The 16,883-nt window shown below is 46.5% G+C and overlaps 1 protein-coding gene across 1 annotated transcript; it reads right to left on the reverse strand.

Moving 5' to 3' along the window:
* Positions 1-234: 234 nt before the first annotated feature.
* polr2j (RNA polymerase II subunit J) lies at positions 235-16,819 on the reverse strand. The gene is made up of 4 exons (XM_072243078.1): positions 16,675-16,819; positions 2,631-2,720; positions 1,270-1,444; positions 235-370 (listed from the first exon to the last, which is right to left on the reverse strand). Exons 1-4 carry the CDS (start codon positions 16,725-16,727, stop codon positions 335-337), a joined length of 354 nt encoding a protein of 117 aa, XP_072099179.1. The 5' UTR covers positions 16,728-16,819; the 3' UTR covers positions 235-334.
* Positions 16,820-16,883: the final 64 nt, after the last annotated feature.

Consider the following 16,883-nt stretch of genomic DNA (forward strand, 5'->3'; position numbering starts at 1 on the left):
AGTTAGTGCAGTTGAGCATAAGTACATTCTACATCAGCCAGGTTCTGCTATAAAATCTGAAAAATCCTATGGAGAAAGATGTCCAATACTGATTATACAAAGTATTTGGTTATGGATAAAATGGACACTTTACAATTAAAACACCACACTCCTGGTGTACTCTGCATTTCATATATTTTGCAATACCTGAGTGAGTAAAAGACCCCAGTAATCACATTAAAAACAGCTTCCAGGTATTTTATAAAAAAACTTTACATTTTATTTTGTCAAGTTGGTCACACAATATTATCTTAAAAAGTGAAATGCAGTTAGGTCACATTCTGACGTCAAAGTCTTACTCAATTCCTTCTTGTTTGTCTTTAATGGCAACCTGGAATAGAAGGAAGTTTATTTAAATAGCCATTTTGATCAACCAAAGGCAACAATTACAATGGAACATCTGAGGTGTATCCTGCAGGCAAGTGAGCTTGGAAGAAGGCAGGAGGAGAAACAAGCTAGAAACAAGAAAGCTTCTAAGGATATTTAGCTGAAAATGAAAGTCTTAATTGAGTATGAATATGGAACCACATTTAGAAAACAGTGAAATAAGTTTGAATAAATAATTGTAAAAGCTCTTAGACATGGGTTAATCTTTCTAGGGATTAACATTGAGGCCTTTAGCTTAAGATTTAATGACATTAAGCACAGCAAATTTATTTCAAAGACGAACAAGAATACTCATGGAAAGGTGTATTGATTTGAGTAGGGATCATGTATTATAGAGGAGCTAAGAGTCTGAGTACATTTTAAAATTAACCTGCAACTACTTGGGCACCAGAAATATTCTTAGCGGCTTTCATTTCAAGGGGGTTGAAATAACACCACCACTATAAAAGCATGGTCAGGATCCAATGCTGTATTTGTTTTACATTTACGAGAATACATAAGTAGGTCAAGGGATACAAGTAATTAGTAATCAAGACCATGGGGAATTAAGGTTAAAGAACATACATGACATTCGTAGTTCAGGTACTTGAACTTATGGGATACTGAGCACAATTGCCTTGAGAACCTTAAAACATTCTGCATTTCAATATCTTAGTGTTGCCGTATGCTATCCCACATGAGACTGACTAGATCTAGTAATGCTAGACATATTTAATATCTTAATATTAAATCTTAATATAGGTTTTATAATTTACTGAAACATATCTGAAGCCTCTTATTTTAATGCCCATTGTAATCAATAGGTTATTTCAGCAATGTCTCAACAGCCAGATTGAAACTTACCCGGAATCGCTCCTCCAGGAGGGATAACTCACTGATCAGATCAGTGATGGCATTTGTAAATGCCTCTTGTGGACTGTAGTCTGGAGTAGTTTGCACACGGATAACAATTTTATGTTCTAAAGGATGTGGTACTTTGTAACCCGCAAATAACACCTGAGGATCTTTCAATAACTGTCTGCAAAGCAAAAACAAAACATACTATAATCAAAGGTAATTTTAACCCAAACTGGAAGAGCTCATCTTTCATATTGTTCATGGAAATCAATTCATTACACAGTGCGTTGAGACAGTACTTGGGAAAACAGTATCAATGCAAAATAAAGTGTGTCTGCTATAGAGGAAGTGCAAAGCAGATAGACAATAAGGTGCAAGATCATAGCAAGGTAGCTATGGTGATCACCAGTACCCACCTGCACTAATTCCATTTACCATCAATGGTACATATGTAAGGTTGCAAATGACTTCTCAAATTCGAGACCTGCCTACTAATGTTCAGCTCAGAAGGGAGGCCCTCCTGTTCCCACAAGAGGTTTTGTGTGTGAGGGGTCAGGGATGCAGGTCAAGAAACAACAATCTTTAAAACGTCACAGGTGAGTGTCAGCTATTACAACCGTAATTAATTTGTGCATTGTAAGAAAACAAATTCTTGATTATCGGAGTATAATCTTTGTTTTGGTATAATAGACCTACAAGTGAATATAAACTCTGTAAGTACATTCATTAGCTATTACCAGTGAACCAATTACTGGTGAATAAACTGTCCAAATCACAGACTTATTCGCTATTAATTTAGAACCATCTTGCAATAGTGCATTCAGTTGCCTTCTACAGTTTCTTAGGCTATAGCCTCTTACAGTACAAAATAGATTGTGTGATCTGAGTAGATAGAAACAGCTGACCAAGGCAGCCCAGCAACTGGGAGCTGGTGGATCAGGCAGCTCTTTATTGAAGTGGGATTCAATGAAACATCAAGGTATCTTTCTGGATGTTGTGACGATGGAGGAAAATATACTGAGCCCAAATCCCTGGCATGCTTCAATCTACCTTCAGCCATCAATACCATAATAGCCATAAATCAGCAGGTGCATAATTACTTGTTTGAGTTTAATAAGGGCTACTTGAAGTTCTCACAAGACAATATACAGAAACCCCAGCCCTGACAAAAGTTGACTATGATTTCTAAGTAACGTAGTCAAGATGTAACAATAAATGTATAATATTTGGAAAATCACCCCGTGGAACCATGGGCATTAATCACTCCCCTTGTTGGATGAGGTGGCTGGAAAATTCTGAAAGATTACCTTCAGAACTTTAACATTACATATTAAAAATAGATTTACTGACTTAAGTTGTATACTTACGATCGGATGGTATTACCCAGGGTATGGTCCTCCTTGTTAATGGTGAATAGGCATGCATTTGGCACTTTTGTGTCTTTTGTTATTGTTATTCTAAAGAAAATAGTAATAATACAAAATACTTTCATTATCCAGTCAGGAAGTACCTGCACAGAAAACATAATATTGATTTGATCAACAGCAACTTGGCAATAAGGATGCAGCAGTGAGAGGACTGCAATTACCCAGGTGGTAATTTACCTGCAAAGTGTGCAAACATACTTTTTAGGTATCAGCAATTCAACCAATATTGCTGCAGTGTGCAAATTTATGGCCATTTTCCATGAAAATGACTTGGACAGGATTGTGACATGTTGCGTTCTAAATTTCCCGGAAAGTAGCACTTTCCCTAATTAGCCTCCTACTGGATTGGCCATCCATAGGCAGGCAAGGTGTGATTTAAGTGAAGTTGCCTTTGCAAAGATCTCAATGGCCTATTCATTAGCAATATATGGACTGGTCATTCACAAGACATCCAACATTAGTGTGTTGACAAATTTGATCAGTACAAAGACACCAAAGAATCAGTCAGGCACTAGGACAGCCTCTGCCTTGGTCAGAGAGAGCACATATATTGTGAAGCCCAACTGAAATGGTCTTGAATGCTCCTGTTCTTTTATTTTTGTTATAGTATGCAAACAGAAGTGTTACTGACTGTACAGAGTGTGTTTCACACTCAATGTTCTGTATGTTTTGCCTACTGTGGAATAAAGCAATTTATAAATCAAACCAAGCCGTGTCTACTACCAACTTGCTCTGTCTTATAAGAGATTAGGAACTTTCACGCTTGTACTCTTGGGTACACTATAATGTGCACTAATTAATGTCTGAGATCACCAAGACCAAGCTGAATGCTCGTAGGAGACCAGAATTCTTTACAATTAAGTAGTGCACGTATGTAATTGGTGTGAGGAGTGTATACACCTCTCATCAGAGCAACATGCAACTTACCTTAACCAACATATTCATTAATAAACCCCCAAAAGGGCATTTATTCTCTTTGACTATGTTAAAAAAAATTACTTAAAATTATTAATTTCTAGGTCCAATTTTGGGATATTTGGGTTTTCTCACATGCATGGGAAGGTGGCTGCGCCTTTGCTGGTGTTGTTTCCATCCTCACTGGCCTAGGGAATAATACCAGACGAATGGAGGGTGGCAAATGTTATTCCTTTGTTCAAGAAAGGCTATAAGGATAGTACTGGGAATTACGACCCTTCAGGATGTTGATGGTGGATGATTTAGAATATAGAAACATAGAACATAGAAAACCTACAGCAGAATACAGGCTCTTCGGCCCACAATGCTGTGCCGAACATGTACTTACTTTAGAAATTACCTAGGGTTACCGATAGCCCTCTATTTTTCTAAGCTCCATGTACCTATCCATGAGTCTCTTAAAAGACCCTATTGTATCCGCCTCCATCACCATCACTGGCAGCCCACTGCATGCACTCACCACTCTGTGTAAAAAACATACCCATGTCATCTGTGCCTACTGCCAAGCACCTTAAAACTGTGCCCTCTCATGTTAGCTATTTCAGCCCTGGGAAAAAGCCTCTCATCATCTTATCCACCTCTATCAGGTCACCTCTCATCCGCCGTCGCTCCAAGGAGAAAAGGCTGAGTTCACTCGCTATTCTCATAAGGCATGCTTCCCAATCCAGGCAACATCTTTGTAAATCTCTTCTGCACCCTTTCTATGGTTTCCACATCCTTCCTGTAGTGAGGACCAGAATTGAGCACGGTACTTCAAGTGGGGTCTGACCAGGGTCCTATGTAGCTGTAACATTACCTCTTGGCTCCTAAACTCAATCCTATGGTTGATGAAGGCCAATACATGGTATGCCTTTTTTAAAAAAATAAACATCTCTTTATTGCTTTTACAGAATGAACAGAAAACACATTAGATCATCCATAGGTTTGAAAGTACAACAAAGTTAAAGAAAAGAAAAAAATACATAAGAAATCAAAAAAAACACACTAAAAAAAGCAATCACCCTGCTATTAAAAAAACAGTTAATTCAGTTTGTTACTTTCATCATCCTGAATATTGTTCTCCAGAAACTTGTAGAAAATGTCCCAGATTTCCCGAAATTTGCCAAGTTTGTTTTTTGTGATGTAGCTTATCTTTTCTAGAGCAAGAAGTCATTCCTTTCAGCCATTGTGAGAGTCCACTGGTTGTTAGTTTCTTATGCAGCGTTTGACTTCCAAAAAACAAATATTAAGCAGAGACCTTACATTTTTGGAGGTTACAAAGTCCTTTGGATAAATATTCAGAATACGTAATTTAGGATCAAGGAGCACCTTTTTTCCAACAATCTGACTAATCAAATGCAGCACCTTCTTCCAGAAGCAGAGTATCTGGGGGCACTCCCACATACAATGGAACAGAGACCCCTTTTGGTGATTACATTTAATACATGTGTCTGGAACGTTGGGGTTGAAGTGATGCAACCTGACTGGAGTAATGTACTGTCTGGTTATCCATTTGTATTGTAGTAATTTAGAATGAGTGTTCACTGATTGGATTTGAACTAAGGAACAAGCTTCTGACCACTCTTTTTCTGACAGATTCTCATGCAAGTCAGTTCTCCATGCTTGTAGTTTATTGTTTGATGACTCTTTGCAAACAAATTGAATAATACAGACACATGTCCCTTAGCTTCAGATAATTTCAGAGTGATGTCTTCTAGGGTAGGTAAAGGAGGGAGCTTCAAACTGTAACCTTGCCTGGACATAATAAAACTTTGCAACTGAAGGTATTTAAAGAAGTGTTTTGTTGGAATTCCATATGTGGCCTTGAGTTCTTCAAATGACATAATGTATTGCCATTATAAAGATCAGACACCTTAGCTATGCCTCAGGTCGACCAAGTTTTAAAACCAGGGTCTGCTCTGCCGGGCCGGAAGATATCATTACCAAAGATAGGAGTAAACTGGGATAACTGTGATGTCTCTCCCAAATAAGCAAGAGCATCATGCCAAACCATTATTGTATTTTTTAAGAAAGGGTTTTTAGTTTGTTTGACCAGTTTTTTTCTTATCTGCTGAATACGTATATAGTTCTAGAGGGATATTGATCAACTGGCATTCCATTGAGACCCAAGTAGGAGAGTAATCCTTAACAAAGTAAAACATTCCTGCTCTAATTTGGGCTGCCCAAAAACTTGATAAGATATTTTATTACACCCTCTCAGAAATCCCATTATGATAGTATCTCCCCTGTTTGCTGGAAAAATTGTGGAAATCAAAATGCAAACCATTATCATATTTTCTGGGAATGCCCCATTATCAAAGACTTCTGGAGTGGGATACATAATGCCCTACAAGACATCTTTAAATGTGAAATACCCTTACAGAGTAAGACCATATATTTTGGGTTTATACCTCAAGAATGGTTGAAAAGAGATAAATATTTAATGAATGTACTGCTGGCGGCTGGTTAAAAAGATCTTTACCAGGAAATAGTTATCACAGGAGAGCCCAACTTTACATGTATGGATGGAAATTACAATGGACATTTACAAAATGGAGAAGATAACAGCATCTGTTTATCATAAGTTGGAACAATTTTATTCATACTGGAAAAAATGGTTTAACTACATAACACCTCATAGGCCTGATTTTATTCTCACAATTCAATGAATATGTTGTAAAAAAAAATCACTTCCTACTCTGTACATAGTTTTCTTCTTTCGATTGTCCTTTCTTTCCTCTCCTTTCTATAAGTGTGTACTGCAGATAAATATTATGCGGAGATTTGTGACATGATTATGTGATATATATGTAGAGTATCTGAAATACATCTTATGGAAACGTTTGTTTGATGATGAAATTCAATAAAAAATAAATTACAAAATAAATAATAATTTGGGCTGCCCAGAAATACCATATAAGATTTGGTAGCTGTAAGCCACCTCTCTCATACGGCAGATATAACAGAGAAAGCCTGAGTCTTGGACGTCTATTATTCCAGATACAATTAGAAAAAATTTTCTTTCATAAATACGTAAAAGAAAGATGATGGAGGAGAAAGTGGAATAGACTGGAAAAGGTACAGGAACTTTGGTAAAATTGACATTTTTAGAATGTTTATGCATCTAATCAAAGATATGGGCAATTTCATCCATCTGCTTATAAGTTGAATAACTGAGACCGTGAGAAGGTTACAATTAGTTGCGATAATTTTATCAATAGTAGGAGTAATTTTAACACCCAAATAAGGAAAACCCTGTTCTGACACCATAAACAGAGTTTGAAGTGGGGGATTGAGTCTCTCATCTTTATCCATGAATAATATTGCAGATGTGTTGTTGTTTATTTTATAGCCTGCAAAAGTACCAAAAGTACTTATCAGGTCAATTAAGGCAGGTAATGTTTGTTTCAAGTTGGGGCAAAACAGAATTACATCATCCGTGTACAGGGCAATGCGATGTTCTATATCTCCTGTAGCTATTCCTGCTATGTTAGCCTGTTTTCAAATTGCCATAGCAAATGGCTCAATGGCCAGGATAAACAGGAGGGGAGATAGGGGACAGCCTTGTCCTGTTCCCCATTGAAGTTTAAAAGGTACCGAGAAAAGCCCATTAGTTAAACTTTCAGTCTGTGGGTTAGAATAAAGAAGCTGTATCCACCTTAGAAATTTTCCCCCAATACCAAATCTTTCTAAAACTTTAAATAGATTTTGCTATTCCACTCTGTCAAAGGCTTTCTCGGCATCCAATGACAGAATAGCGCTATCAGAGCTTCCAGATTTTTCATAAAGTATATTAAGCACTCTTGGAATGTTGTGGAAGCCCTGCCTTCCCTTAACAAATCCATTCTGGTCAGGGTGGACCATTTTTGGCAAGAGTGGCTCCAGCATCCTAGCTAATACCTTACAAAGAATTTTGAGATCATTGTTCAGAAGTGAGATTGGCATATAAGATCCACATAGGGACAGTGGTTTTCCAGGTTTTAACAGTAGTGTAATTATCGCCATATTAAGAGAGGGAGGAAGGGATCCAGTGTCAAATGACTCCTGATACGTACATATCAAGCAGAGGTGGTACTAATTTAGTCTTAAAGATTTTATATATTTCAATTGGAATTCCATTGGGCCCAGTTTTCCCTCCCTTCATGTTAGTTATAGCTTCAGACAATTCTTTAGCCTCTAAGTTAGACTCCAGCAAAGTCAAGGACGTTTCATCCAGGGCTGTAAATTCTAACAAGTCAAGAAATTCCTTTTGTATTTGTGGAGCTGAATCTGAATATTCTGAGTTATACAGATTTTGGTAAAATCTCAAAAAGATACTGTTTGGGTCAGCAGTTTTCACCCCCCTCATCTGATTGTATGGAGTTTATTGCCCTTTCTGTTTGTATCTATTTGCTGCACCAGGCCAAGAGTTTACTGGCCTTTTCACCCTGCTCAAAATAGGATTGCTTCAGTCTCATCAAACTTTTTGTTGCCTTATTAATGGACAATACATTATACTTAGCACTCAGTTTGTTAAGTTCTGCAAATAGCTGTTGAGGGGGATTTTGAAATATTTCAGATTCAGTCTCTTTTATTCTTTTTTCAAGCTGTTCTATTTCCAATCTAAAAGATTTATGTTTAAAGCTGCTAAAGCTAACCATCTGACCTCTTAGAAAGGCTTAAAAGGCTTCCCACCTTATAGCAGCAGATGTCTGGTCGGTATTATTTCCAAAATAGTAGTCTATCTGTTCTCCAATAAACTTCATAAATTCTGGATCCCTAAGCCAAATCGTTTGAAGCTGCCATCTTGGGGAGTAATATAAAGTATTAGGCAGGTTCAAAATAAATAAAACTGGGGCGTGATTTGAAATTATTATATCATACCAGCAGCTTATAATTGTGGATATTAAAGTAGCTAAGTAATAATCAATTCTGGAAAAGGTCTGGCAAGTGCTAGAATAGCAGGAAAACGTTAGTTTATCCGGGTACTTCCTTCTCCACACATCAACTAAATTAAAGTCTTTAGTGCATTGCAATAACTCTTTTCTTGTCTGGTGGTGAGAGGTATCTCCCCCATTAGATCTGTCCAGCTCAGGTTGAAGTGCACAATTAAAATCAGCACCTACAATACGATGGCCCGGCAGAACAGCTAATGATATAAAAAGATGTCTGAAAAAAGCTGGATTGTCATCATTTGTCTCATACACATTGACCAAATTAAACCTGATTGAGAAAATTTCGCATTGAATAATAAGGTATCTGCCAGATTGGTCTTTAGTAACATTAACAAGGTGGAAGGGCACTGACTCATGTATAAGGGTAATTACCCCCCCCCACCCCCGAGTGTGAGCTGAAGGAGGCTGAAAAAAACCTGTCCCGGCCATCTCCTCCTTACTCCAACTATATCCTCAGGGGTTAAATGGGTCTCCTGCAGAAAAACTATTTTGGCTTTTAACCGTCTTATCCTACTCATGACTTGCTTTAACTTGACAAGTTTATTTAATCCTCTTACATTCCAAGAGGTAAACTGAAGTTCGCAGGGCATAGGCTGTTAGTTATAATTTCAATCATGTTGAGCTGAATTAATTTAGAATGACTGCTAAGATTACAATCTGAAATACATCCACCCACCCCCCGATGAACACCTCCTGACGGCCCTGGAAGAGGGCCTAATTATGGAGCTTAACTAGTCCTCCCGTGCCATCGTCATGGTGACGAACAGCATGGCCAACAGCCAGAACAGAGCCCCAACATTGTCAGTAGTAGAGAATATTACAACTAAATTATACCAAGAGTCTTTATCAAACTTAACCTGGTCGTAGTTATAGTGCCACTGAAGATAATGAGAACCGATACAAATTCGTTAGCATAAACAATGTAGTGGATAACGTTCGTTAGCGTTCATTTATGTCCCTAAGGCACTATGAAAGTACCTATTCAAGCACTGTACTGTCTCACTTGCCCGCAGCCTCCAAGTTGTAGTCTTCTGCTCCTGCACAAATTTCTCCGCTCCCGGTGCACTGTCAAAGGGTGTGGCGTTTTCTTTTGTAGGTCACCAGCAGTTTAGCAGGGTGAATTATCCCATACTGTAGGTCCGGGATGGAGAGAGAGGTTAACTCTTTCTTCACTGAATCAAAAATTTTCCTTCGCCTGAGGAGTTGGGCAGAGACATCAGGGAAAAACTTGATTCTCTGATTGTCGAAAAGTACAGGTTCTTTCAGCCTGGCAGCCTTCATAACCCGGGTCTTGTCTGCATAGTTTTAAGAACTTCATTATCACTACCCTGGGTCGCTTAGCCAACTGTGCTTCAACTTCGTTAGCCCTGCCAATTCTGTGCGCTCTCTCAATCAGCAGGGCCCAGGCAAGTTTTTAGCACTAAGCACCTCAGGGATCCATTTTTCCAAAAAATAGACCAGATCAGCCCCTTCCGCCCTCTCCGGAAGTCCCACCAGGCGAAGGTTAGAACGGCGGCTACGGTTTTCCAAGTTGTCCACTTTAAACACTAACACCTCCATTGCTGCTTTCATTGTTGTATTCTGATTACGCAGAGAGGCAATATCATCTTGATTAGTGCTAATTCTATCTTCCGCTTCTGTAATGCGCACTGTGACAGCTTTCAGATCAGCTTGTACTCCTCGTATTGCGTTTAGTAGCCCGTCAAATCTCCATACAAAGTCATCTTTCATTGTCTGAATAGCGTTTAGGATTTGGTTTGGGCCTGCTGCTGTGCTAGCATCTGTTGCCTCTTCTTCACCAGCATTGTCGTTAGCTTGCACCGCATGGTTACACGTGGGGTCTAATTTTGAAGACTTTTGCGTCTGCTTTGTTGGTTTCAGTGGCATTCAGGCTATCACTCAGTTTCCAGTCAGACAAACTGGAGCTGTTCGCAGGGCATATTTCCCTTTAAGGAAACTATGCTGACTTGGGATATTTTATTGTATGCCCCCTAAGTACACAAAACCTCATCCTTAATAATGGATTCTAACTTTTACCAGTCACTGAAGCCAGGCTAAATGGCCTATCATTTCCTGTCTTTTGCCTCCCTGCCTTCTTAAAGGATGGAGTGACTTTTGCTATTTTTCAGTCCTCAGGAACCATTCCAGAATCTACTGGTCCTTGAAAGATCATTACTAATGCCCCCACAATCTCTTCAGTGCTCATTTCTGCCTCCTAACATTCAAATTTCTGGCATACTGCTGGTGTCTTTCACAGTGAAAACCGATACATAGTATTTCTGAAGTTCATCCATCATTTCCTTGTACCCCATTAGTATATCTAGAAAAAAAACTTTGGTATCCTCGTTGAGATAATGATATTTTATACATCATAAAATGATGTGTTTCGTTGCTCCATTTTACTAGGACTCTTTGAAACTCATTCAAGTGTTATCTACATGTAAATGGCAGTCACTCTCACCTCATCCTTTGTCTGTCCATGTTTAGAACAAGGATGTAATGAGGTCTCATCCAATGCTCACACCAGGTATTATTAACTAGATTATTGGGGAATACGCTACTTATTAAATCCATCATTTGATAGAACTGGATTTGTCCTGCTTTCTCCTGATTTGCCACATGGTTAAAATAGCATTGTTGTAACTCTAATTGAGGAGTTTAGTTAAAGACATGGTTAGTTCTGGATCTTATCTCTCTCATCCAGAGCCTTTGTTATCTCTAGTCCTGCTTCTTCATATCAAATGGAGTGCATTGAATTGGCTGAAGATTAGTTTCTAAAATGGTGGGGATCTCAAGAGGAAGCTGAATGAACAATGTTTGGGAATGTTCCTGTCTTTATCATTCAGATACTGGGCGTGAATGTTCCTCCAATACATGATAGTTGTCCACAATCAATCACAGCTAGGTGTAGTAAGACTGCCAGCAATGATCTGGTCAGTTGGATGTAGAATCAGTTAGCCCTGTACAACCAACCAGTGTTACAGCATCGTTAGATTACCACTTGATTTAATGGAATACCAGGTGCTATTCACTGTATAAACACCAGAGCTTCAGCACATACTGGAAATCCATCTACTCTCTGTATGCCCTCACTGAACCCATTAACACTACTTTTCTGTAATGGTGGGGTGAGGGATATGCTGGGCCAAAAGGTTACGGATTATGGGATTATGGTGGTGTACAGTTCTGTCATTGGTGATCCACAGCTCCTTACGAATGCCTGTTTTGAGTTGTCAGATCTCATCGAAATCTATCTCACTGTACACAAAGGTACATCCATCCCACACAACGAGAAGATAAGAGCTTGCTTCATCCCAACACTGAGGTGGACAGACACATCAGCAACAGGTAGATTGGCGAAGATAAAGCAATTGCCTGGGGTCAGTCATTTACGAAGCTACTCAAAGTGATAAACCTTCTAAATTATCTACTTTAGAGAGCTGATGGATCTTCACCTTGAATAATCTTAAGCATTTGAACATTAACTAATCAGGGGATATGAATTTCAGGATGCAAAGTGAATGAGTCACCCTACTAGCCTCCATATCCAGCACATTATTCTCTGCAACCTCCCCCACCTCTAATGGGATCCTGCCAATAGGCATATCATTCCTTAACCCGCTTCCTCTACTTTCCCCAGGGGTCACTCTCTATGAGACACCTTTGTTCACTCGTCCCTGCCGACCGAGCTCCCTCCTGGCACCATATCCCTGTAGATGCTACACCTGTCCCTACCTCTCCACCTTTCAGAGAGCCAAACAGTCATTCCAGATGAGGCAACACTTGACCTGTAAGTTTGTTGGGAGTTGTCCACTGTATCCAGTGGGGCCTCTTCCACATCGGCGAGATCCAACATTTCTTGAGCACCTTTGCTCTCTCTGCCGCAAGGGACAGCATCTCCTGGCGGTTATCCACTTCATGACTTCTTATTCCCATTCTGACATCTCTGTCCTCGGCCTCCTTTACTGCCACGATGACGCCAAACCACGTTGGAGAAGCAACATGCCATATTCTGTCAGGGTGGCCTCCAACCTAATGGCATGCACATCAATTTCTCTAACTTCTGCTAAGTCCCCCCCTCCCTCATTTTCTCTTTTCCATTCTTCATTCTGTTATCCTTTACTTCTTCTGCTCACCTGCCCGTCATCTCCCTCTGGTTTCCCTCTTCCTTCCCTTCATTCCTTGGTCTATTGTTCTCTCCTATTAATTCTTCCTTCTTCAGTTATTTAGCTCTTCCACCTTTCCCCTTCCAGCTCCTTACGTCATTCCCCCTACCCCCTCACCTGGTTCAACCCATCACCTTTCAGACTGTACTCCTCCCCAAAAGCCACTTTCTTACTCTGGCTTCTGCCCCCGTCCTTTTCAGAGCTGATGAAGGGCTCCTGCCTGAAGTGTGTGTGTGTGTGTGAATGTGTGTGAGTGAGCGTGAATGTGTGGATGTGTGGATGTGGGGATGTGGGGTAGTGGGTGTGCAGAACCCACCAGGATCTAATGCCAGAACTCTCCCTGTTTCGACATCAGAATCACAATCAGATTTAATAAAGCACCTCCTGTCTGTCCATTGCCACCAACCTCCCATTGACCCACAGGGCCCCTGGTCTGGAGCGGAGTGAGGGGGAAGGAGGATCGGGGGTGGGGGGGTGTCCGGCAAAGGGTGTGAGGGGGGGAAGGAGGATCAGGTGGGGGGGGGGGTTGGAGGATGGTGGGTGTCCGGCGAAGGGTGTGAGGGGGGGAAGGAGGATGGGGGGTGTCCGGCGAAGGGTGTGGGGGGGGGGGAGGAGGATCAGGTGGGGGGGGCGGTTGGAGGATGGTGGGTGTGAGGGGGGGAAGGAGGATGGTAGGTGTGGGGGGGGAAGGAGGATGGTGGGTGTCCGGTGAAGGGTGTGGGGGGGGGAAGGAGGATGGGGGGGCGGTTGGAGGATGGTGGGTGTCCGGCGAAGGGTGTGTGGGGGGGAGGAGGATCAGGTGGGGGGGGCGGTTGGAGGATGGTGGGTGTGAGGGGGGGAAGGAGGATGGTGGGTGTGGGGGGGGGAAGGAGGATGGGGGGTGTCCGGCGAAGGGTGTGTGGGGGGGGGAAAGGAGGATGGGAGGGGCAGTTGGAGGATGGGGGGTGTCCGGCGAAGGGTGTGGGGGGGGGGGGAAGGAGGATGGGGGGTGTCCGGCGAAGGGTGTGGGGGGGGAGGAGGATCAGGTGGGGGGGGCGGTTGGAGGATGGTGGGTGTGGGGGGGGGAAGGAGGATGGGGGGTGTCCGGCGAAGGGTGTGGGGGGGGGAAGGAGGATGGGGGGGCGGTTGGAGGATGGTGGGTGTCCAGCGAAGGGTGTGGGGGGGGGAAGGAGGATGGGGGGTGTCCGGCGAAGGGTGTGGGGGGGGAGGAGGATGGGGGGTGTCCGGCGAAGGGTGTGGGGGGGGAGGAGGATCAGGTGGGGGGGGGGCGGTTGGAGGATGGTGGGTGTGAGGGGGGGAAGGAGGATGGTGGGTGTGGGGGGGGGAAGGAGGATGGGGGGTGTCCGGCGAAGGGTGTGGGGGGGGGGAAGGAGGATGTGGGGGCGGTTGGAGGATGGTGGGTGTCCAGCGAAGGGTGTGGGGGGGGAGGAGGATCAGGTGGGGGTGGCGGTTGGAGGATGGTGGGTGTGAGGGGGGGAAGGAGGATGGTGGGTGTGGGGGGGGAAGGAGGATGGGGGGTGTCCGGCGAAGGGTGTGGGGGGGGAAGGAGGATGGGGGGGGGCGGTTGGAGGATGGGGGGTGTCCGGCGAAGGGTGTGGGGGGGGGGGAAGGAGGATGGGGGGTGTCCGGCGAAGGGTGTGGGGGGGGGGAGGAGGATCAGGTGGGGGGGGCGGTTGGAGGATGGTGGGTGTGAGGGGGGGAAGGAGGATGGTGGGTGTCCGGCGAAGGGTGTGGGGGGGGCGGTTGGAGGATGGGGGGTGTCCGGCGAAGGGTGTGGGGGGGGGAAGGAGGATGGGGGGTGTCCGGCGAAGGGTGTGGGGGGGGGAGGAGGATCAGGTGGGGGGGGCGGTTGGAGGATGGTGGGTGTGAGGGGGGGAAGGAGGATGGTGGGTGTGGGGGGGGGAAGGAGGATGGGGGGTGTCCGGCGAAGGGTGTGTGGGGGGGGGAGGAGGATCAGGTGGGGGGGGCGGTTGGAGGATGGTGGGTGTGAGGGGGGGAAGGAGGTTGGGGGGTGTCCGGCGAAGGGTGTGGGGGGGGCGGTTGGAGGATGGGGGGTGTCCGGCGAAGGGTGTGGGGGGGGGAAGGAGGATGGGGGGTGTCCGGCGAAGGGTGTGGGGGGGGGAGGAGGATCAGGTGGGGGGGGCGGTTGGAGGATGGTGGGTGTCCGGCGAAGGGTGTGGGGGGGGGGGGAAGGAGGATGGGGGGTGTCCGGCGAAGGGTGTGGGGGGGGGGAGGAGGATCAGGTGGGGGGGGCGGTTGGAGGATGGTGGGTGTGAGGGGGGGAAGGAGGTTGGGGGGTGTCCGGCGAAGGGTGTGGGGGGGGCGGTTGGAGGATGGGGGGTGTCCGGCGAAGGGTGTGGGGGGGGAAAGGAGGATGGGGGGTGTCTGGCGAAGGGTGTGGGGGGGGGGAGGAGGATCAGGTGGGGGGGGCGGTTGGAGGATGGTGGGTGTGAGGGGGGGAAGGAGGATGGGGGGGCGGTTGGAGGATGGTGGGTGTCCGGTGAAGGGTGTGGGGGGGGAAGGAGGATCAGGTGGGGGGGGCGGTTGGAGGATGGTGGGTGTGAGGGGGGGAAGGAGGATGGGGGGGCGGTTGGAGGATGGTGGGTGTCCGGCGAAGGGTGTGGGGGGGGGAGGAGGATCAGGTGGGGGGGGGCGGTTGGAGGATGGTGGGTGTGAGGGGGGGAAGGAGGATGGGGGGGCGGTTGGAGGATGGTGGGTGTCCGGCGAAGGGTGTGGGGGGGGGAGGAGGATCAGGTGGGGGGGGGCGGTTGGAGGATGGTGGGTGTGAGGGGGGGAAGGAGGATGGGGGGTGTCCGGCGAAGGGTGTGGGGGGGGGGAAGGAGGATGGTGGGTGTGGGGGGGGGAAGGAGGATGGTGGGTGTGAGGGGGGGAAGGAGGATGGGGGGTGTCCGGCGAAGGGTGTGGGGGGGGGAGGAGGATCAGGTGGGGGGGGCGGTTGGAGGATGGTGGGTGTGAGGGGGGGAAGGAGGTTGGGGGGTGTCCGGCGAAGGGTGTGGGGGGGGCGGTTGGAGGATGGGGGGTGTCCGGCGAAGGGTGTGGGGGGGGGGAAGGAGGATGGGGGGTGTCTGGCGAAGGGTGTGGGGGGGGGAGGAGGATCAGGTGGGGGGGGCGGTTGGAGGATGGTGGGTGTGAGGGGGGGAAGGAGGATGGGGGGGCGGTTGGAGGATGGTGGGTGTCCGGCGAAGGGTGTGGGGGGGGGGAGGAGGATCAGGTGGGGGGGGGCGGTTGGAGGATGGTGGGTGTGAGGGGGGGAAGGAGGATGGTGGGTGTGGGGGGGGGAGGAGGATGGTGGGTGTCCGGCGAAGGGTGTGGGGGGGGGGAGGAGGATCAGGTGGGGGGGGGCGGTTGGAGGATGGTGGGTGTGAGGGGGGGAAGGAGGATGGGGGGTGTCCGGCGAAGGGTGTGGGGGGGGAGGAGGATCAGGTGGGGGGGGCGGTTGGAGGATGGTGGGTGTGAGGGGGGGAAGGAGGATGGGGGGGCGGTTGGAGGATGGTGGGTGTCCGGCGAAGGGTGTGGGGGGGGGAGGAGGATCAGGTGGGGGGGGCGGTTGGAGGATGGTGGGTGTGAGGGGGGGAAGGAGGATGGGGGGTGTCCGGCGAAGGGTGTGGGGGGGGAAGGAGGATCAGGTGGGGGGGGCGGTTGGAGGATGGTGGGTGTGAGGGGGGGAAGGAGGATGGGGGGTGTCCGGCGAAGGGTGTGAGGGGGGGAAGGAGGATCAGGTGGGGGGGGGCGGTTGGAGGATGGTGGGTGTGAGGGGGGGAAGGAGGATGGGGGGTGTCCGGCGAAGGGTGTGGGGGGGGGAAGGAGGATGGTGGGTGTGGGGGGGGGAAGGAGGATGGGGGGTGTCCGGCGAAGGGTGTGAGGGGGGGAAGGATCAGACTCTCCCCCCTCCTCCCGGCGCTCACTCACTTTTTTTCTCCCTCAAACAGCAGAAAACTCTCGAAAGCCGGCGGCGCGTTCATGGCTCCGAGTCGTTGAAGATGCGGCGGCGGAGACAAGAGGCACCGCCGGTCGGGGAAATGCCCCGCGAGTGAGCCACGGCGCCGCCGCCTGATCACTCCGAGAACCACAACAGTACGGGGAGCGCGCCGCCGTGCGGGGAGTACGGGGAGCGCGCC

The sequence above is a fragment of the Mobula birostris genome, chromosome 25 (genome assembly GCF_030028105.1).
Source record: "Mobula birostris isolate sMobBir1 chromosome 25, sMobBir1.hap1, whole genome shotgun sequence".
In the NCBI taxonomy this organism is placed as follows: domain Eukaryota; kingdom Metazoa; phylum Chordata; class Chondrichthyes; order Myliobatiformes; family Myliobatidae; genus Mobula; species Mobula birostris.